Source organism: Alexandromys fortis, unplaced genomic scaffold (genome assembly GCF_014885135.2).
Source record: "Alexandromys fortis isolate MF-2015 unplaced genomic scaffold, M_Fortis_MF-2015_v1.1 scaffold_390, whole genome shotgun sequence".
NCBI lineage: Eukaryota > Metazoa > Chordata > Mammalia > Rodentia > Cricetidae > Alexandromys > Alexandromys fortis.
In genome coordinates this window covers 172839-194684 of record NW_026068261.1, presented here as the reverse complement: position 1 = coordinate 194684, position 21846 = coordinate 172839, and the positions used below count along the sequence as shown (strand labels likewise).

At 49.3% G+C, this 21846-nt stretch overlaps 2 protein-coding genes across 5 annotated transcripts; one reads left to right on the top strand and one right to left on the bottom strand.

Moving 5' to 3' along the window:
• Window positions 1-64: 64 nt before the first annotated feature.
• Mrps18b (mitochondrial ribosomal protein S18B) lies at window positions 65-6414 on the bottom strand. 2 transcript variants are annotated; one of them, XM_050131747.1, is made up of 7 exons: window positions 6278-6414; window positions 5084-5192; window positions 4878-4975; window positions 4692-4760; window positions 2323-2389; window positions 1165-1224; window positions 65-576 (listed from the first exon to the last, which is right to left on the bottom strand). In XM_050131747.1, the coding sequence occupies exons 1-7, from the start codon at window positions 6398-6400 to the stop codon at window positions 287-289; spliced, it is 816 nt and encodes a 271-aa protein (XP_049987704.1). In that variant the 5' UTR covers window positions 6401-6414; the 3' UTR covers window positions 65-286. The 2 variants fall into 2 exon arrangements, with proteins under 2 accessions (XP_049987704.1, XP_049987706.1); XM_050131749.1 differs by lacking the exons at window positions 1165-1224; window positions 2323-2389.
• A 121-nt stretch (window positions 6415-6535) lies between these two features.
• Window positions 6536-21681, top strand: Ppp1r10 (protein phosphatase 1 regulatory subunit 10). Of its 3 annotated transcripts, XR_007589997.1 has the most exons (21): window positions 6536-6684; window positions 7213-7727; window positions 13265-13382; window positions 13941-14027; window positions 14154-14289; window positions 15028-15079; window positions 15949-16026; window positions 16167-16340; window positions 16511-16616; window positions 16703-16815; window positions 17210-17310; window positions 17455-17602; window positions 17702-17860; window positions 17950-18196; window positions 18335-18398; window positions 18499-18693; window positions 18973-19048; window positions 19291-19404; window positions 19542-20348; window positions 20488-21449; window positions 21494-21681. XR_007589997.1 is itself a non-coding variant. In XM_050131736.1 (20 exons), exons 3-20 carry the CDS (start codon window positions 13276-13278, stop codon window positions 20595-20597), a joined length of 2874 nt encoding a protein of 957 aa, XP_049987693.1. In that variant the 5' UTR covers window positions 6536-6684; window positions 7213-7727; window positions 13265-13275; the 3' UTR covers window positions 20598-21681. The 3 variants fall into 3 exon arrangements, 2 of the variants coding, with proteins under 2 accessions (XP_049987693.1, XP_049987694.1); XM_050131736.1 differs by having other exon boundaries at window positions 20488-21681; XM_050131737.1 differs by lacking the exon at window positions 6536-6684 and adding an exon at window positions 6887-7002 and having other exon boundaries at window positions 20488-21681.
• The last annotated feature ends 165 nt before the right edge of the window (window positions 21682-21846 follow it).

The window sequence follows — 21846 nt, the reverse complement described above, 5'->3', positions numbered from 1 at the left end:
ACTGCAGCCAGCACCCCAACTCGTACACTTCACCACCATGCTCTGAAAAGTCAGCCCAACGGAAGCCAGGGACAGAAGAGACAGCTTTATTGTAGAAACGCTGGGCCAGCAGGTTTAAAATAGGGACAGACTTTCAAGTGCACACCAGTCCAGACAGACTCCCCTGTTCATATCCGAACCCCTCTCCAGTTTCTCACGTGTTTGTCCTCTGCAGCAGTCACTTCCTTAGGGTCTCAGACACATGCCATCACAGAACCCAGACACTATCCCTCCCGGCCCACAAGCCCTAAGCACTCTGGGAGCCCGTCTGCTCTGCGGAGGTTTCTGCTGTGGGTGCAGCGGGCACCTGTGGCATCGACTCAGGTGGGGGGCCACTTTCTTCTAGGAGATTTCCTTGATAGAGCCGGCGAAGGCGGGACAGTTCTCTCTCTGGGGGCTGTTGCCAGCTGTACCACGGGTACCAAGGCTCGCCGGACAACAATGTGGGGGCTGGCGGAGTAACACTGACAGCTCCATGAACAGTTCGGAAGTCACCATCTCGGGGCTCAACCTGGGGAATGTAGTAACTGAGGAGACCTAAGGAATTAAAGGAAATAAGGGAGGATGAAGAAGGGGAATTCAGATCCTGGGACAAGAGAAAGGCACCAGGATGGAGGGACCAACTAAAAGTACCAGGCACATTTCAGGCCAACCACTGCACAACCAGTGGAGAAGGAGACAATAGCGCTGCCCGGGCCCCTGCAAAGCTACGTTCAGTCTCTGTACACGCTGCTGAAGGGTACTGCTCATTCATCTGTGCAAAGATGTTGTGTGTCAGCCAGGTCAGAAGACAGAATTGAGAACAAAGAACTCAAGACTGCCAGGATTCAGGATACACAGCGTAGAGCCACCAAAAAAAAAAAAAACACTGCTTCCTCTGTGTCACATGGAGTCGGTCCTAAGAAACACCGCTTCCTCCCTGAGATGTAACAGGTCCTAGGAAACACTGCTTCTCCCTGTGAGATGTAGCAGGTCCTAGGAGCCAGCAATCTGCAGCTGGGACTCCAGGCTCCAGCACCACACCCAATTCAGAAGAAACTCCAGGAGTCGGGGGAGCACATAAGCGCCTTCCAGCCCATGTCACTGCTACACCTGAGAAGACCTTCCCCCCTTGCTCTCACTTACCACACTCTCTGGCTTTCTGGATGGCCTGGGTCAGCTTCTTGTGCTGCTTCATACAGACCCCTAGAGACAGCAGAGTTAGCAAAAGTCTTCTATACAGAAACAGCTAGCTGACTGTGGAGGAGCTGGCTTTAAATGACCCCTGACCGACCGACCGACCGACCGACCGACCGACCTACCTACCTACCTTCCTTCCTTCCTTCCTTCCTTCCTTATTTATTTATTTATTTATTTATTTATTTATTTATTTATTTATTATGCAATGTTCTGCCAGCATGTATCCTTGCAGGCCAGAAGGAGGCACCATATCTCATTACAGATGGTTGTGAGCCACCACGTAATTGCTGGGAATTGAACTCAGGACCTCTGGAAGAACAGCCAGTGCTCTTAACCTCTGAGCCATCTCTCGAGTCCAGACCCCTGACCTTCCTGCACAGCCAGTTTCCCATCGGCCCCATCTGTAGCTGCCTGAAAAGACGAGCTCAGATGACCAGCCCTATAGAGATGTCACTGAGTGAGAAAGCCTGCAGACAGGCCAGACGATGATTCAATGGACAAGTGGCTAAAGGCTTCCTTGGACAGTCCACAGAGAAAAGATCCCATAAGGGAAGAAGTGATTTCAAATCAGGGAATGCGGTCAGAGTAGCAATGATCAGCCTATCTCCTCTCCATTCTGGAGACTGATAGTAAAATCCTCCTCACAAAGGACCTAATTCCGGGGCCATGTTCTCCCATAAACAGTGAGCTCAGATTATTCTTGTCCTTCCTTCTCTTTCTATGATATGTGACACTCAACTTGGCTTCTGTTGCTTGGAAGCAGCTATGGACTACATGAGAAACTGGACATGGCCACAGGCCAACAGGGGGTAAAAGTAGAGACAGTCCCGAACTGTCATTTTAGTTGTTTTTGTTGTCCCTTCTGGGTTATCTGTTTTCTGTTTGGCTGTCTTGAAACGCACACTAAATGGACCAGGCTGCCTCTGCCTCCACCATCCCAGGGCTCGGCTCACCTGAGTCTTTTGAGCACACATAACTATTCCAGCCTAATGAGTATCCTCATTAGTACAATCTCCAAAAGCTGCAACCACACTTCTGTGCGCTACATATACGAGCTACCGCACACCTACCACCCAACAACATAAACAGGAGTGCCAAGCTAACCTGTGTACGGGGCGTGGAAGATGATACCCGTGTGGGCGCAAACGAACTGTTCCAAGAGTTTCACATTCTGCAGGGGAAAGATGAACAGACGCGTGAGGAGGTGGTCTGGAGGCTGCGTGCAGACACCTTACACACCTACAGTTGCTACATCCCAGCACTTAGGAGCAGAGCAAAGTGGTTCTCCGAGAGTTCGAGGCCAGCCCCATAGCTGCCCTTTATGACTCTGTGTGTCTCTTGATGCTTCCTTCAGTTTTAGCCTCACCAATTCATTTCACATAAAAGCTGACATTCTGGCACTCAGGTATGGAGAAGCATGCTTCAAAATGTACACCTTTGGGTAAAAAATTGGGGATAGTTGTCAAGGTCCTAGAAATTACCCAGAAACAACAAGACGGGTATGTAATGAGTAAGCAATACAATAGCATGCCGAATATAGTGCTTAAAATACAGCATGTAGCTAGGAGCAATTTAACAATTTTAATTGCATAAAACCAGGCAAACCAATCACAGGAGGTGAGCAGAGAAGAAGCAGACACACCTACCAGCATGCCCAGCCTAATCCCTGCCTCCTTTTCCTAACCTCCTGCATACAAGAGACTGGGACGCATCCTCTGTGATGCTCTGGGAGGACATGAACCTCATCAACAGACACCCAGGATCCCCAGCATCCTCAATGCGCAGTCATTGCTTTGGCTCCCATGAGCACCTGTATGGTGGTGGCGCACGCCTTTATAATCTCAGCACTCAGGAGGCAGAGGCAGGCGGATCTCTGAGTTTGAGGCCAGCCTGGTCTAGAGTGAGTTCCAGGACAGGCTCCAGAGCTATGCAGAGAAACCCTATTTTAAAAAACCAACCAACCAAAAACACCAGGCCTTATCACTTTGAAGTGGGGAGGGGAGAGGAAATCTCCTCTCCCCTGTGCCCTAGGCCCCGGCATCTCACACGGGAGGCCAAGCAAACAGCTAAGCAAGGAGACAACCCGAGAACTCAGCCTGCTGAGGCAGGAGGACAGTGAGCTGAGCTCAGCTTGGGCCATATAAACAGACCCTTTTCTCAAAAGAGGAAAACAGAGGAACGTTCCTCACCCCCTCTGCCCCCAAAGAGGGCAATATATCTGTTAATAACTGTAGTAGGTAGATAGATAGGGCACTTTCCCTTGAACCCCTCCTGACTTTGGAAGTTTTTTTCAAGTTAAGTTCTTTCCCTTAAAATAACAAGTTGACCGAGCTAGGTGCGGCATCATCACACACTACTAGCACACACCCTTACCCACAGCACTTAGGAAGGCAGGAGGACCAGAAGTTTAGCTGTGGGGCTGGAGATGCCTTTGTAGTTAATAGCACTGACTGCTCTTCCAGAGGACGTGGGTTCAAATCCCAGTACCCACATGGCAACTTACAACTGTCTGTAACTAGAGTTCCAAGAAATCTAACACCTTCATGCAGATATGGATGTAGGCAAAACACCAAGATACATAAAATTAAAGAAACCTTTTTAAAAAAAATTAGCTCCATAGCTAGCAAGTCCGAGGCCACTTGGGATACTTAGACCTTGTCTCATCCTTAGGAGAAGTCACTTTTGTAACTGGTGGGGTAGGGGATGACAGAGCCTGAACTTGGAACTCATACTTCTGCTTTAGTCTTGCCAGTGTGGCATCACAGACATATGCTAACCAAATCTGCTTTCAAATACGTGTCTTTGTTTGTTTTCTAAGACAGGTTTTTCTATGTAGCCCAGCCTGTTCTCAAACTCAGAAAAATCTGCTGGCCTCTGCCTCCTTAGTGCTGGGATTAAAAGCCTGCATCATTGAGTCCAGCTCAAATGTGTGTGTTTGTTTTGTTTTGAGAAAGAGTTTCTCTTTAGCTTTGGAGCCTGTCCTGGAACTAGTTCTGAAAACCAGGCTGACCTCGAACTCACAGATCACAGGGATCTGCCTACTTCTGCCTCCCAAGTGCTGGGATTAAGGGAGTGCGCCACCATCTACCAGCAAATGTGTTTTTCTTTTCTTTTTTTCTTTTTTTGAATTTTTTCGAGACAGGGTTTCTCCGTAGCTTTTTTGGTTCCTGTCCTGGAACTAGCTCTTGTACACCAGGCTGGCCTTGAACTCACAGAGAGCCGCCTGCCTCTGCCTCCCGGTGCTGGGATTAAAGGCGGACTCAAATGTGTTTTTCTTACTTGGAATTTAGACTATGAATTTTAAGAGTGAACTAAATCCTCGGGTGAAAGCCTGTATAGAGGGGTGTTTTTACAATGGCAGCATTGGGACTGTGAGCATACAGGTACAAAAGCACGGGAGACACATCCTGATAATTTCCTTAGCACTGCAGAGAGGATCCAAGTCTCAATTCTGGATAAAAGATTCTGCTTACCCTAAAATCAACATGCAACTTGTGATCGCGGCAGATGGGGCAAGGGTTCCCAGCAACTTTATTTTTACGCTGTAGAAAAGAAACTGGTAGTTAAAGACACAAAACATAGTCACAGAAAAGACCAATGTCACCCACCCTATGGCTTCCTTGTCACATCCCACCACCATGAAAACCTTAAAATCTTACAATACATGTCTTTCGGGTCCGCTGTGGCGGTATACCACCTTTGTGGTTGCGGCGGTAGTCAGCCCACACAGGTCGAGAACCGTAGCGGTCCTGGTATTCTGAAATAGGGACCATATGAGTTTATTCATTCATGCAAGTGGTGTGGATCTTCCCTAGGCAGTTACTCCAGGCCCCACTTTTTCTCGCTTCCCCCAAATCTGGGGTACCTTCTGATTCCAGGTATTTCCAAGGCTCATTCTCATAAGGGTACACAGGAAGTGAGGATGGAGAACCTTCTTCCGGAGGATCTTGAGTGCAAAGTGCCCGGAGGGGAACCTATAAAGTGAGTCGAATGAGAGGGTGAGTTAAGAAAAGGATATAACTATTTAGTTTACTATTCTTCGGGGAGGAGGGATATGTGTCCAAAACATCAGAATAATTCATCAGAAAGAGACATGACTGGAGCATTTCTTCGGATGTTAAACTGATACTTCTCTAGCACCAATGACAAGTCAACCAGACAAAGGAATAATCAGGGTGTTAGGAGGATGGCAAACAAAGATCTGTGCTTGATGGGCATTAGTTGGATCTGGTGAAGAGAAAAGATTGCTAACCTTTCGGAAATAAGATTTATGGAGCGCAGGGGATGCATTAGACAAGGGAGAAAAAGCCAAAGGCACTGTGTTGCCCAGTTTTAGAAAATGCTGCAGGTCAGCATTCCACAGGGCAAAACAAAATCTGAGTGCTAACGCCAGCTTGAACGCTACCAAGCCTGTAATTACTTCGGTTGTGACCTCTGTCACCACTCTTTAGTCCCACTTTAGGGAGTGTCGTCGCAACAAGCCTTCAAGCTATTTCTCCCTGCCCTGCAAGAACCTCCAGGGTGGTGAGTACCTTAGCCTAGAGGGCAACTTCAATCCAGGGAGCAGAATTAAACGCTCCTGCAAGCTCTTGTAAGAAAATGACGTGTTAGGAGGTGGGGTAGGGAGTCGTGGATCACGCCTTAAAAACGGCGGAGTGGGGGCAGAAAGATCAGGAATTCAAGGTCACTTTAAGAGGTCAACCTGTCAACCGGGGCAGAGTGAGTTTCCGGAATACCGGGGGGGGGGGGAGAGGAATTAAAATTAGGATCCTTTGATACGAGGACACTTCCAACAACAAAGTTAGAAATTAGTTGTGCATGTCCTGGAGCAATTCAATCACCTCATCCTAATGTCTGGTACTTAGGGAAGACTACACGTAACCCAGGATCTTCCCCTAAGGCTCAGTAGTAGGAAACGCGCGCCGTGGGGACAGAGGGGCGTGCAGGACTGAGACATAAACAGAAGGGAAGAGCTGTGTGCCTTGAGTCCTCGCCGCGGGGCGAAGGCGGAAACGCGCAGACAGCGTGGGGATGCAGAGAAAGCCCTCCGAGGGGTTACCTGCACGCCATAGGAACTTCGCAAGAGGCTAGGCAACAGCCTCAGCAGCGTGCGCGGCACGGAGGCAGCCATCTTGACGCACGGCCGGCGTACGGCCGGCCCGAAGGCGGAGCGAATGCGCATGTGCGGGGCCTGGCTAGGGCGGGGCCGAGGCGGAGGCTCGCAATGCGGAAGCCGGTGCTCACGTGCGTCAGGACGGAAGCGTCGGAGGGCGGGGCCGGCAGAGGAGCCACGCGAATTTGAGCTGCGTCACAATCGAAGCAGCCGTCGTAATTGATTTTCGCCCGGACCGGTCACGGTGACTCATAGATGCCATGCCTAGCGTGTGACCCAGAAGGAGTTTCGAGGGCGATTTGGGCCGGGCCGCTCTCAGTGCGCACGCGCCGGGTCGCGCCGACCAACCCGGGGTGAGGCTCGTCCTCCGGGGCGGAAGTGGTGGCGGCGGGGAAGAGGGCGGTGCCGGACACGGCGGTCACGCGCTGGCGCGGAGGGCACTGAAGGAGACGGAAGTGGGGGGGCAACGAGGGTCCGGGCTTCCCGAAGGCTGAGGGGCGGCGTCCAATCGGCGGGCGGCCTGGCCCTCGCGGTGTCCAATCAGCCTCCGCCTCGCGCTCGATGCCTCGCGCCGAGGGCGTTTCTCCATCACGTTAGGGTGCGTTGGGCGGCGGCCGGGTATAAAAGACTCCGCCCGAGCGGGCGGCCGCCATTCTGGGGTTCGTTTAGAGGTAAGTTTGGGTGCTCCGTCGCTTGGACGGTAACGTTTTTTCCGAGGACGGGCGGCCCGGGGAAGCGGAGAGGGGATGGATTTATTCGGCAGCCGCGCTCTGCCGAGTGCCGCTGCGTTCTGGGACGACGAGAAATGGCACGTGGGGATGTTTTAACGCGACCCGTACTGATTATACCTTTCTCCTTTTGTGTTCTTTTTTTTACCCCAGGTTGAATTTTCTCGGAGAAAGACAGGCCGGCCATCAGGAAAACAAACAAGCCTCCGCAACATCTTAAGCCCATGAAAGGATCCTGAGAGGGGGGAAAGGGAAAAGAGCAGCCACCAGCCCAACCACTTGTGTCTTCTACCCCTTCCCACCTATTTGCCCACCCCACCAGCCCACGCTGCTTGGGACTTGAGATCTGTGGCCGAAGGACCGTCACCACATAACTGCAAAAAAACCACCCTCCCCGCCCAAACCCACCCAATCTCACTCATCCAGCATTTCCTTTTTGGAATCCACTCAGGATTTTTTTCAACGACCCCCCCTCCCTAAATGGAGTTGGGTGGGGGGAATGTGAATACTGAGTTGGTCTTTACTTTTTTTAAGAGACTTTTTGATCCAATGAGGCCCCCCAAGTAGTTGAGTTTGGGTCCTGGTTGGTTGTTTTGTTTTTTTTTCCTCCAAAATTTTACCCCTCCCCCCCTGAGCCCGTGGTGCTGACGTCGCAAAAAAATTGGATAGTAAGTGTCGAATTTTCAAAAACCAGCCTTGCAACAAGAAATCAACGTTTCCCGTTGTGAAACCAAAAATAATGAGAGGAAGCAATGAGACCATAGAACAAATGTATTGTACTGGAGAAGGACCAATCGGGTCTCTTAAGTCTCCATTAAAAAGGTCCTGTGGGTCTAAACAGTCTTTGCTCTCTCCCCTACCACCTGCCTCTTCCCTGCTGTGGAGCAGGCAAGGAGAGGGTGAAGGGAGGGCCAGCAAGTGAGGATATTGACGGTTAACCCTTGATAATCCAGCAAATTTCCAGACTGCCAAAGCATAAGCCTTTGCTATTATAAGGAGGAATGGTTACCTTCCTCTGGTTAGCAGTCTTCAAAAGGGTTAATGAGCTCACATACAAAAGATGGTGGATCTTGTGGCCCAGAAGTCCCACTTCTTTGTGTGTGAGACAAGCAGAGCGCCTTTCAATTTGCCAGATTAATAAGCAATCTGTACATAAAGATTGCAGGGTAAGGAGATGGGCAGAGAAGTATTAGCTGGATATGTCTTTTAAAGTGGTGGTTAAATCCTCTCAATTTTAATGTAATTTGCTTGGGGTATATTGTATGGTTAAAATACGTGGCAATCTAGGAATAAAGATTGCAAGACACTTAAATTTAGGGCAAAATAATCTTAGTATCAAGTACATACAATATAACATTTGGGGAGGTAAAGAATGTCTTGTAATTGTTTCAGATTGCATAGGTTATTTAAAGGCAAAAGTGATTTAACATTTGAACTTGATACGTTTTTAGTGGTTGGTGGATACAGTTAAGAGGGTGGAAAGGTTGGGGATGTGAAAGCTCAGAAGTATAATTTTAAAAAGCCATTAGTGCAATTGAATGCTAGCTTTCTAGATTTGTGTCGTTAAGAGTTTTTTTTTTTCTTCCCTGCTTCAAATATGGCGACTTTTTCTTGTCCTTTTGTCTTCCAAGCGGCGTTGCAGGTTGTGTCTTGACCCATTTTTCTCCTGTCCTCCTACCTCAACCCTATTTGTTGAGGGGTCCAAGTCCTCCCCTTTTCCGGTTATAGGGAGGATTGGGGTGGTCGGCGGTAGTAGCAAATTGAACTTCAATTGCAAATTCAAATTCTTAGCCCGCAGAAAATTGTATATTAATTGATTTTACTTTCAGTAAACTCTTAAAAATTCAAGTAGGTCAGATTGAGGATGGGGGCGGAGGTATGGCTTCTGTTTTTTTATTTAGTGCTTTATAGTGTAAGTAAAGCTACCGGCAGATCCGGATGGCTTTTTTAAATTTTGAGTAGTCCTCTCCATAACAAAATGGCGTCCCTCTCCTTTGTTTTTCTCTTTTGCCAGTCAGCTTAGGGCTGCCCTAGAAACTTGGTCAAGGGGGAGGAGCCACTTTGAAAGGTGATGTAATCAGCTTGCTTCCTCTGAAAACTCCACCCTCAAGCAGATGCTTTCTCTCCCTGTGCAGACTGCTGCTGGGGAGAATACGCTTTTCGTTTCTCTTATCTCTTATGGAGTATCTTATAGGTATAAGAACTTAATGAGAACAGGATTGAGACTGTTCTAATCGTGAAGTTATAGTTTGTGTGTTTAACAATCAGCCCATTGCTTTTATTTTCACCTACTCATCACAAGCTTGGACATGCACCTTGCTTCATTCAATTGACAGGTGTGAAAAACTAAACTCAAACTGTGCTTTAGGTTTGGGAGACTGGAGCAAGACACAGGGCTTGTAACTGGAGTAGACAATTGGGCCTGCTGGAGCTGGAATGTGCCATTCTGCTCAAGACGGGCCCTTGTGCTTCCGAATGTCTGGGGGAGGGTTGGTGCTTGTAGGATTTCTTATAAATCATCCTTATTCTCACCTCTCAGTTTGGGAATAAACTCTTTGTGCTCAGTGCCATCACCTCTGCAGTTGCTTAGTTCCCGTATGTTGGCACTAGGATGAGAAGTGAATCTTTAGGAAAGGAGGCTGCAGTTGTAAACTCGAGGCAGGGGGAGTCAAGCTACGGTTTCTGGTAAGCAAAACATTTCTGGTATTACATTTCACAACCTTTCTTTTTTCCAAAGAGCCACCTTTTTGAATTTCTTTTTCCTTCCTTTCTAAAAAGAAATTCCCTTAAGTCGTTGAGGAAAAGAATGTCCTCTTGGTCTCCTGGTCAGTGCTGTGGCAGTCGGTGCATGCTGAAAAGCCACACCCTTGAGGGCGGTATTGGGTGTCTGGTTCTTTTACCTCTTTTCCCCAACTTTTCAAAGTCAAGTCTTTGACAGTTTCTTCTTAAACTTTTCATTTTTGTATTTAAGTCCTGTATTGGAGTGTGGAGTTTTTAGGCAGTTTGTAAGCCTTTTGTCCTGTCCTATGGTGACTTGGGTGCTGCAACAGGGCTCATTTCCTGCTGGCTGGGGATTCTCATTATTACTTGGACTTCTGATTGAATGGGAGGGCCTCTTCCAGATGTCTATTTACCACACGTCTTTTTTATCTTTTAAGCAGTTTGCCAGGTGTTTCTGCAGCATATCTACCCTGGGAGCTGAACATTCCAGCCACTGGGGCTCCCGACCTCTAGTGAGCAGGGGATTAGTAAAGAAGACCTTCCTTGCATGGGAGATGAAAAGCAAGGCTTTAGGGGGAAGCCTGATTCTTAGGGCGTGGCCAGAGTTCTATTTGAGGGTCTTTCCCTGAGGGTTAGGGTGGTGGACATAATTTTACATCTTTATTGAAAGCCAATTCATCTTCCTGGGACCAGGATTACCTGGTTTTGAGAATAATGATGAGGGAGGAGTAGGGCCTTACTGTGCAGAGGTATAAAATCTGAACCACCTGAGACAGTCCACTCTACTACTGGGTCACACCAGGCAGCTCTTGAGACACTGAGGGAAGGAGCAAGGCATTTTGCTCTATGGGGTGCTCAGGTCCCAGCAAAGAAGAACTGGCACTTCTTTGTCCTCTTACAGAAGACCTATTTAAAGCACCCTGGCTTGCGTGGGCCTTGTTTCCTGAACTAATTCAGGATTCAGCGGTGCTAGATGTTTAGTGACCAGCTAGTCTGGATGCTTTTCCACCGTTTTAAACCAAATAAGTCAAATTCAGAATTTGATATCTCTAGTAAGAACTGTAGAATGTTCCCCAGTGCTTAGAAGATGGAGGTACATCATGGGCTTCCTTCCCTTGTCTCCTTTTGTCTGTGGCCTTCAAGGAGAATAGCAACTGGATAAAAACAAAACAAAAACATGACCTGAGTTCTTTATGGCTACAGAAAGTTGCCTCGGCTTCAAACTCCAGAGCAGGCGTGGGGAGTGCTTGGGCACAGTCCCTGCCCACTCTGGTCAATGCCGCTTTGGGCCTTCAATGTAGGCCTGTTCCAAGCATGATGGGTTCTTCCTTTGTTCCTATTGGAAGACCTTACTGCTTGCCTGTGAAAATGGGGACCTGGTTGTAAGGTACTCGGGGGTCCCTGATAAGGAATGGATACCACTGAGGACAAGGCACAAAAAAAAGGCACATTTTACTGTGAGGAGACAAGTTCCGTCATCCAGATGTAACAGCGGGAATAACCATGCATCTTAGCATGTTTTGTCTCCCAGCTTCCCTTACTGTTGTGCCTTTTTGTTTATATAGATAGGAATTTACAGTACCTAGGTCCCGTTTCCATCAGAGGGCACTAGACAGCTCAGCTTTGTTTCGCTCAAGGTGGCTGTCCTCTCTTTTCTGACAATTGAACAAGGAACATTTGGGTTAGGCTTATTAGTTCCTCGATAGACATACAAAGTGGGTAATTTTTAGCTCTGGGTTTCAGTCAACCATGTTCAGAAGGTCTGGAATGAAGTAATGTTTAATCCAAGACTTGTCAAATTGCATACATTGTCATTTGGGGTTCTAATAGGTTTATGTATGTATAAAGATTTAAAAATTTCCTGGTCTGGATTGCTTAAATGATTTACTTTGGGCCCATTCAGTGCTTTTTCAGTGTAACAGATGGGAAATCTGTTACTATACCGGAAACTCACAAATCACTGCTGTCTTAAGACAGGGAGGTTTCCTCTCTGTACATGTACACATTGAGTTTGTCCCCTGACCTGTAAATGTTCTTGACCGTTTTTCTCCTTTGACCTCAGGTTCCAGGGTATTGGGTGACAGCAGTTAGCAGGTTTTGTTCAATGCTTAGCACCTCTTCCTGTGTTGAGCCTGCAGGCTTCAGCCTCCAGAGCAGATACTGCTGCCACCCGCCCCCCCTTTCCCTGGGCCTTTTTAACACTAAATTTTTATCTTGTTGTATGTGGAGAACCACTCTTGTCTTTGACAGCCTCTTAATCAGGCTAAACATGTCTAAGCCAGGAAAACAGCCACACTTGTCACACTGTCACACGTCTTTTCTGCTTTGAGAACAGACAACTGTTATATTGCAAGAATCCTATTGTTTGTTTTTTTGTTAAAGACTGGTGCTCATCCTTGTAAGGCTACCTCTGCTGCTTATGTGATGAGATGCACAGGGACCCTTGCCTTTGTCCTGCCCATCGTGGCCTGGTGGTGAGGCTCAAGGTTTTGGTTCTCTGAAGCTAGTGATTGAGTTGTGGCTAAAACTCCTGATCAGAGCCATATCGGCCCTAATTATCTCTCTGGAGCTCTGGCTTAGAAATCGGTTGCTTTCCATGGAGTGTAGCTTTGAACTCGCTCCTTTCCCAGCCTGATCTGGTGTCCACTTTCCACAACTTCACCTTCATTACTTTTGATGGTTCCTTCCCCGTCTCCAGTTCTCTCGGCTTTGGGCTTTTCTTGGGAGTCTTGGCCAGTGGTGAGTTTTGAGGTCAGGTTTGCATCTTTGCTTCTGAAATCACAAGCCGAGTTTCTCCTGAACTTTGGAACAATAAAAGCTTGTTTGGTGTTTGTTAAGCGAGTGGCATTATTCAGGCCTAATGAGAGCCTGCCTACTTTGTTCAGTCACTCTTGTTCTGAGTGTTGCTGAGTTCCCTGGGGAAGGGCCCTACTCAGGGCTGACTTGTTTTCTCCATCAACTACCTCAGCTGACGCATCCTACCACTTGTGCTTATGACTTAAGCATCCAAGATAAAAGGGAATTGATTTCTGGAGAGAGGGTGATTGTTTCTTGAAAATGTTTACCCAGATACCCAGGTTGGCTCGATTACCTTAGGAAGCTACAGCTGCCCCCTTATCAAAATTAGCAGCTGCTAACTGGAGACAGGACCTTGGAAGCATGAAGAACTGAGCATCTTGGGTCTTAGCCCACTCTCCTGAAGTGTAACTGTTGTGGAAAGGGTTTAACTGGGAATGAGAGGTAGGCTGCCAGGGCCTTCACCCACGTTACCCTTCCTGTCAATCCTGCATTGACCCCAAGCTTAAGTCACCAAGGCTGTTTTGTGAGCACAGGCTTGATTTTACTGACCTAGAGAATAGTGCAGTTGGACATAGATTAGTCACTTTGTCTTAAATATGCCAGTAGGATTTATTAGAGGCATAAGTTAGCGGGGCTGTCTTTGCTATCATATATCCTATGGATTTTTTTTTTCTTTTTACCTCAGAAACCACCATCATGGGTTCAGGTCCCATAGACCCCAAAGAACTTCTCAAGGGCCTGGATAGCTTCCTTACTCGGGATGGAGAAGTGAAGAGTGTGGATGGAATTTCTAAGATCTTCAGGTAAGTCTGCCTTTCTGGGGACTACTTGTGACTGAGTTGAAATGAGTAATAGAGAAGAATAAATGGGAAAGGAAGAAGCCACATGCAGGCAGATTGTGACAAGAGGAACATGGCCATTGGCCATGACAGAAGCTGGGGATTTGGTTCATAACCCCAAGAGAGTTATGGGATGCAACCAGGGGACCTATAACAGAATTCTTGGTTCCGTTTGGGGTCATGTGCCTATCCAAAATGTCTTTTTCCTTCGGAGATCTGAGGTTTTCCAGAGAAAAGCAAACTACTGAGGCAGTCTTAGATTCCCAGGGGAAATGTGTGTTGGGACAGGAGGGATGCTCTCCCAGTGACTGCTGCCTTCCATCCTCTGGAGCAAAGAGAGTCATCGGGGGCACCAGGACTCCCAGGGTTAGGTCCTCTGCTGTGGGACATGAGCTGGCACAGTATTCCTCGTGCCTGTCATCCCAGCGGCTGGCGTGGGCAGTGTGACAGGACCCTGACTGGGACAGTGTGGTGCTGAGAGCAGGTGCTCTGCTCTGCATCTAACGTGACTCCTCCTTGCAGTCTGATGAAGGAAGCACGAAAGATGGTGAGTCGCTGTACATACCTGAACATCATCCTGCAGACCCGGGCCCCAGAAGTGCTAGTCAAGTAAGTGGGATTGGAGGGGCTGGCATGGGGGAGGGGAGGCATGGGTTTCTGGGTCACCAGACGTGTGAGCTTGCTAGTTCTAAAATTAGGAAAGGATTAACAGATTCTGACTCCACCTGCCTGCAGGTTTATTGATGTTGGTGGCTACAAGCTTCTGAACAACTGGTTAACATATTCAAAGACGACCAACAACATTCCTCTCCTACAGCAGATTCTGCTGACCCTGCAGCACCTCCCACTTACTGTGGACCATCTCAAGCAGGTACCGCCATGCTGCATCACCCACGCTTCCTTTCTGGGTTAGCCTAACTGATTAGAACTACTCCAGTCTGGAATTTATGAAGTAGAATGGCAGGGAAAAGTGGGAATTGGAGTGGGAAGACTCGATGTGGGTTTATTTCCTTTATCAGGTGTGTGGCAGAACCCCTTGTATATCTGAGGCTCGGTTTCTCATCTCTAAAGTGGGAATAAGTTGTTTTGTGATTGGGTCTAGGCTAGCCCTCTACCAACTGAATTGTATTGCCAGCCGTCATAACTAGGGTTCTAGGGTTAAGTAAGAATGCTTCTGTAGCTGGCATGGTGGCTCTCACGCCTTTAACCCCAACATTTCGGAGGCTGGGACACATGAATCTCTGAGTTCCAGGCCATCCAAGATTATAAAGACAGACCCTTTCTTTGTTTTGTTTTGTTTTGTTTTTTCAAGACAGGATTTCTCTATGTAACAATCTTGACTGTCCTAGAACTCACTTTGTAGACCAGGTTGGCCTCAGATTCAGAGATCCACCTACCTCTGCTTCCCAAGTGCTGGAATTAAAGGTGTGTGCCACTACTGCCTGGCTGAGAGACCCTTTCTTAAAAAAAAAAAAAAAACAAGTATCTACAGGTTTTGGAGATTAAAGTATGCCACTATTGTCAAAAGGTGGCATAGTCAGTGAGCACTGAGTGAGCTTGTTCTAGTCCCTGCATTTACCTTTCTGCCATTTCCTTCCTTCTCCTATAGAACAACACAGCAAAACTCGTGAAGCAGCTGAGCAAGTCAAGTGAGGATGAAGGTGAGCGCCACTGTCACCTGGACCTGGGCTCCTCAGTGTCTCTTTTATGTTATGGCAAGAGACTTGTGCCTTTGCCTCAAAAGTGCAGGATTAAAGGCGTGCACCACCACTGCCCAACTTGTTTCTCTCTTAAAGATTTAAGTCAATTAATCCAGTCCCTCTTCATCGATTCCAAATGAAACTTACTCATTTCTACACATTTAATGTGCCTACCAGGAAATACTTCTATAGGAGTTCTTTGGTTTGTTTGTTTTTTTTTGTTTTGTTTTGTTTTGTTTTTTTTTTTTGAGATAGGGTTTCTCTTTATAACCCTGGCTGACATGGAACTCACACTTTGGGTTGATTTTGATTTTCCAAGACAGGGTTTCTCTGTATGACCCTGGCTGTAACACAGTAGACCAGACTGGTGTCAAACTCACAAAGTTTGCCTCCTAACTACTGGAATTAAATGCATGTGCCACACCACGCCGCTCTGAATAGAGGTTTTATTAACTCTATTCCTCTAGCTATTTAGAGTTGCTTGCTAAATGAGTCTGCATGACTGCAGAACTGCAAAGGAGAGCTGCTGTGGCCATGTCCTCCAGGAGAGACTACAGAAAAGTTCTCATGTCCCTTAGATTATCAGGTGTCCGTTTTCTCTGTATAAACTGCTTCTTAGCATGAGTGCCTGCTGGTGTGTTCCCACTTCACCGTTCCCCACAGCAAGTAGTCCCTTGGAGGCTTTTTAGTTTCTCTGTTTTAAAGCACGCCATATTAAGACTTTTTTCCCATTGAACAAATTTAACAACTTTTAAAGCATATTTTCTGTTACTGAAAATATTAATGAATTATTACTAATTAAGTAGTTTTTTTCCCTTTTTCACTTGCAGAGCTCCGGAAATTGGCCTCAGTCCTTGTCAGCGACTGGATGGCTGTCATCCGCTCTCAGAGTAGTACCCAGCCTGCAGGTAAGCTCCTTGGCCCTGTACCCCATGTGTTCTCTTCCCGTTTAGACTGCAGCTCTCAAGTGTCCCTAGGTTGGTTGTTCGCCTCTGGCAGTCTTCTCTGTATTGAATGAAATTCTCACCTGCTTTGTTTTTCCATACAGAGAAGGATAAGAAGAAACGGAAAGAAGAAGGGAAAAGTCGAACTACGCTTCCTGAGCGACCTTTGACTGAGGTGAAGGCTGAGACCCGGGCTGAGGAGGCCCCAGAGAAGAAGAAGGAGAAGCCCAAGTCACTGCGAACCACGGCACCCAGTCATGCCAAGTTCCGTTCCACTGGTGAGACTTTGCGGGCGTCAGTGTGTGCAGCCAATAGTCTGATTGTAACTTCAAGCTGTGAGGAAGCAAGAGGCTAAAGGAAGAGCTGGGGGAACTTACTCAAGGCTGGACCATCTGGGGGGCAACAGTGAGGGTCAAAGTTGAACTGCCATCAACATGTTTCTCCCCAGGACTAGAGCTGGACACCCCATCTTTGGTGCCTGTGAAGAAGAACTCCAGCACTGTGGTGGTATCAGACAAATACAATCTGAAGCCCATCCCCCTCAAGCGGCAGAGGTATGAGTTCTGGTGTAGATTCCTATGGAGGGGCCTTTGGAGAAAAGGGAGAGTTGGGGAGGTTGTTGACTGTCCTTCTTTCGCAGTGCCACAACTGCTCCAGGAGATGCTGCCCCACCTGCAGAGAAGAAGTATAAGCCCCTCAACACAACCCCCAACACCACCAAAGAAATCAAAGTGAAGATCATCCCCCCACAGCGTGAGTCCTCCTGGAGTGCCCTCGGCACAGGGTGGGGGAAGGTGTGTGCCCTTCACCAGTTTCCTTTGCTTTGCCTTCGATCTCTTGGCGTCCTAAAATTTTTTGCCTCTGAAATTGCCCTTCCATAAGAGTCATGTTAGATATATGGCCGGAAGGTGTTCCTCTCAAGTGATAACCCTATCACCTCCCTCCCTCGTGGCTGGACCCTCTGGTGTTTTCAGCAGCTTGTTTCATGAATTTTGCATTCTAAAACTGTGATCAAAGTCATGGTTGCCAAAAGAAAGATTAATGGGAACTTCCTGTGTGAACCCTGCTTCCTTGTCACTGTGGGCAGCGGACCTCACTGGAACAGGATTGTGAAGGAAGTTCATTCACTGCGCTCTTTTCCCTGTAGCTATGGAAGGCCTGGGTTTCCTGGATGCTCTCAATTCAGCTCCTGTCCCAGGCATCAAAATTAAGAAGAAGAAGAAGGTTCTGTCGCCAACTGCTGCCAAGGTATGAGTTCTGGTGGTGCATTTCAGTGGCAGGAGCTGTTAGAGGACTCCAGCAGTGTGTTCTGTGTGACACTGGACATCCAGGATCCTGGACTTGCCTCTGAGTGTCCTGTAAGCTCATTGGATGCTTTCTCTTTCATAACAGCCCAGCCCCTTTGAAGGGAAAACAAACACTGAACCAAGCACAGCCAAACCTTCTTCTCCAGAGCCAGCACCTCCTGCTGAGCCCATGGACACAGACCGCCCTGGCACCCCGGTGCCGCCCGTTGAAGTCCCAGAGCTCATGGATGCAGGTAGCCTGCTCTGCCTGGTTTGGGTGTTTTCTGAAAGACGGGATCTTGGGCTGGATCTTAGGTCGCTTACAGCCTCTTCTGAAATGCGCTTGTTTTCAGCCTCCTCAGAGCCAGGAGCTCTGGACGCAAAGCCTGTGGAGAGCCCTGGTGACCCCAGCCAGCTGACTCGGAAGGGCAGAAAGAGGAAAACTGTGACGTGGCCTGAGGAGGGCAAGCTGAGAGAGTATTTCTACTTTGAACTGGATGAAACTGAGCGAGGTGCGATGCGGTCCCGTGCTGCGTAGGTTCCTAGAGTCTGAGCACAGGCAATTTCGCTCATGCGCACTCGTCCTCTGCCTCCCTTGCAGTGAATGTGAACAAGATCAAAGACTTCGGTGAGGCAGCTAAGCGTGAGATCCTGTCAGACCGGCATGCTTTTGAGACAGCCCGACGACTAAGCCATGACAACATGGAGGAGAAAGTGCCCTGGGTGTGTCCCCGGCCTCTGGTTCTGCCCTCGCCTCTTGTTATCCCTGGAAGCAATAGCCAGGAGCGATACATCCAGGCTGAGCGGGAAAAAGGCATCCTTCAGGAGCTCTTCCTGAACAAGGAGAGGTGAGTTCAGGTGTCAGTACCTGAGGTGTGGATTGTCTGTACCATGGGACTGTGATGGGTAGCTTTGGGAGGCACTACTAAGAACTTCAGGGAGCTGAATTGATGCGATTGTGTTCTTTTTCTCTCTCTGTCTCACAGTCCACATGAGCCTGATCCTGAGCCCTATGAGCCTATACCCCCGAAACTCATCCCCTTGGACGAGGTGAGTCTTTGGACATGGCAGTGTGGTGGGACGGCGGTGCAGGGTGAGGACACCTCTGTGTTGTTTTCCACAGCCCTGATTTGTTTCCTTCTCTTCTTAGGAGTGTTCCATGGATGAGACACCGTATGTTGAGACCCTGGAGCCTGGAGTGTCTTGTGGCTCACCTGATGGGGCAGGAGGCTCCAAGCTGCCTCCTGTTCTGGCTAATCTTATGGGAAGCATGGGAGCTGGGAAGAGCCCCCAGGGCCCTGGAGGAGGAGGCATCAATGTCCAGGAGATCCTCACCTCCATCATGGTATGTGAGCCCTTTTCCTCAAGTGATCGCTGTGTGTTGTCTTCAGATTCTCTCTCCCACTCTTCACTCTAGATTTTTTGGATATGTTTGCTTTTTTCCATTTAGGATGTTGTTTGGTTTCAGTTTTGTAAAAAGGTCTCATGGTGTAGTCCAAGCTGGTCTGGGACTCAGCCTGCACCCTGTACCCAGCTTACCCAGTTCTTTGTCTTCCATTTGCATACACGTTCTTGCTTTATCCTGGCTGTCACTCTCTTGAACTGTCATTTTGCTTGCTCACAGGGCAGTCCAAACAGCCACCCTTCAGAGGAACTGCTGAAGCAGCCAGACTACTCCGACAAGCTCAAGCAGATGCTGGGTAATCCTCAGAGCCAACCCCAGGGGCCTGGGGAGGACGCCCAGTGGTAGAAGGGGAAACAGGGTTTCCAGATGCTGAAAAGCATGGGACTGTTGCCACTGGGCAAGAAATAGGGTGGGGAAACTGGACAGAGCATGGCTCTGCAGGTTGGTCTGAGATTAGTTGGGCACACTTGTGTGGGGGCCATGCTGTTCTTTTTAGAATTCTCTCTCTGACTGTTGGGCTCCTATTTACATTTGCAGTGCCACACGGACTCCTAGGTCCTGGTCCTGTAGCCAACGGCTTCCCACCAGGAGGCCCCGGGGGTCCCAAGGGGATGCAGCATTTCCCTCCTGGTCCTGGAGGGCCGATGCCAGGTAGGTGAGAGGGATTCAATGGGCTTACTTCATTGTTTCAGCATGGCCACAGCCAGGGATGGTAGGAGGTGGACGAGGTCAGGTTAGAGGTGGCCGCTCTAGAATGCAACAGATAACTGAGGTCTTTTCCTTTCCAGGTCCCCACGGAGGCCCTGGTGGACCAGTGGGTCCACGTCTCCTGGGTCCCCCACCCCCTCGGGGAGGTGATCCCTTCTGGGATGGCCCAGGTGACCCCATGCGAGGCGGCCCAATGCGTGGAGGTCCTGGACCTGGTCCTGGACCGTACCACAGAGGCCGAGGAGGTCGTGGAGGAAATGAGCCGCCGCCACCCCCTCCATTCCGAGGAGCCAGAGGAGGTCGTTCTGGAGGAGGACCCCCAAATGGCCGAGGGGGTCCTGGTGGAGGAGGCATGGTTGGAGGTGGTGGACATCGCCCCCATGACGGCCCTGGAGGGGGCATGGGCAGTGGACATAGATCCCATGACGGCCCTGGAGGGGGCATGGGCAGTGGACATCGATCCCATGACGGCCCTGGAGGAGGAATGGGCAGTGGACATCGATCCCATGATGGCCCTGGAGGAGGAATGGGCAGTGGACATCGATCCCATGACGGCCCTGGAGGAGGAATGGGCAGTGGACATCGATCCCATGACGGCCCCGGAGGAGGAATGGGCAGTGGACATAGATCCCATGATGGCCCCGGAGGAGGAATGGGCAGTGGACATAGATCCCATGACGGCCCTGGAGGAGGAATGGGTGGTAGTGGTGGACATCGTCCCCATGAAGGCCCTGGACACGGGGGACCCCATGGCCACCGGCCACATGATGGTCCTAGTCATCGAGGCCATGACCATCGAGGGCCACCGCCTCATGAGCACCGCGGTCATGATGGCCACGGAGGAGGCGGCCACCGAGGGCATGATGGAGGCCACAGTCATGGAGGAGGTGAGGGTTCTGTCTCCTGGCCTTCTCTGTGTATAAGGAGGGCAGTTTCTGTCCTTTGTCTTTACACACTGTCTCTGAGGTCTGTAGTGGGAGGGGTGGTCTCTCAGCTGACGTCTAACCTTCTGCCATCGTCCCGCAGATATGTCCAACCGCCCTGTCTGTCGACACTTCATGATGAAGGGCAGCTGCCGCTATGAGAACAACTGTGCCTTCTATCACCCGGGGGTCAATGGGCCCCCGCTGCCCTAGGCTTCCTGCCCCTCCCGCCCCTTCCGCCCCTGTGGACTGCAGCCTTGCTCCTTCCACTCGGTTATGGCTTCTGTGAGGCCCACTTCCCCTTTTCCCCAGCTGATGAGGAGCCGGCCCCCTCAGTTCCTACCTGGTTGGGTTCCGGGGGGTTTCTGATCACTGGTGCACATTGATGTACATATTCCCCTCCAGTCTGGAGAGGAGAGAGACTGGACACACTCTAGATGCTGGACTGCTGAGACGGCTGGCTTCACTTTGTGGCGAGATCTGCCCTGTGCCCCAAACCCCTTCCAGTATTAGCCCCGATGCCTGAGAACCTAAAGCTGGTCACGCTGGAGACCTCTGCTCTCCACTCGCACACACAAACCATCCAAGCCAAGTCCATATCCTCACAGGCTGAGGGGTGGTGAGGAGTACCATATATCCCACTGCACTGAGGGCTCAAGCTGGCAAAATTTGAGTTCTGGAACCACCCCCCTTGTGCCCGCATGGGCCAGTCACTGGTGAGTCCTTTCTCAAGGAAGACTGCAACTGTTAGGACCCAGGTCGTTGTGGGTCAGCTAGGTTCAGTGATGGCGCATTCACAGCCACATCCAGTTAAACGTTGTAGCTGGCAGAGGGCAGGCCTGCAGTGTTAGGCCACTCTTGCCTGCAGCCATTTTAGAGACTCCATTAAACATTTCCGTGAGACCAGTTTTCATCGGCTTCACCGGGTATACCAGGCCTGACGCACTACATGCACTGCCTGTGGGAGTGGGCTTGGTCCTTACCCCTACAGAACCCTGTCAGTGTGAGGCTTCCTGGGCAGGTCAGCAGGAGTGGCCCTGTCCCTGTCCTCTCCTTCCTGGGCAGGTCAGCAGGAGTGGCCCTGTCCCTGTCCTCTCCTTCCTGGGCAGGTCAGCAGGAGTGGTCTGTCCGTCCTCCTTTCCCTGTCTTGGCATCAGTTGTTTTCTATGAAAACAGTGGGTTGGTTTTGTGCAGGGTCTTGGGTTAGAACCACAATGGATTTGAGGAGTTTTTTCTTTTGATTTTGTATATTTTGTACATTAATAATAAACAGTGGAAAGAGAAGCAGCTTATTTAACCCCTGGTGTGTTTTGACTCTTGCTTTTTTCTGAAACAGGGTTTCTCTGTTAACAGGCTGTCCTGTACTCACTTTGTAGACCAAGCTGGCCTCAAAATTCAGAAATCTGCCTGCTGAGTTCTGGGATTAAAGGCATATGCCACCACCATCCAGTGATTCTTGCTT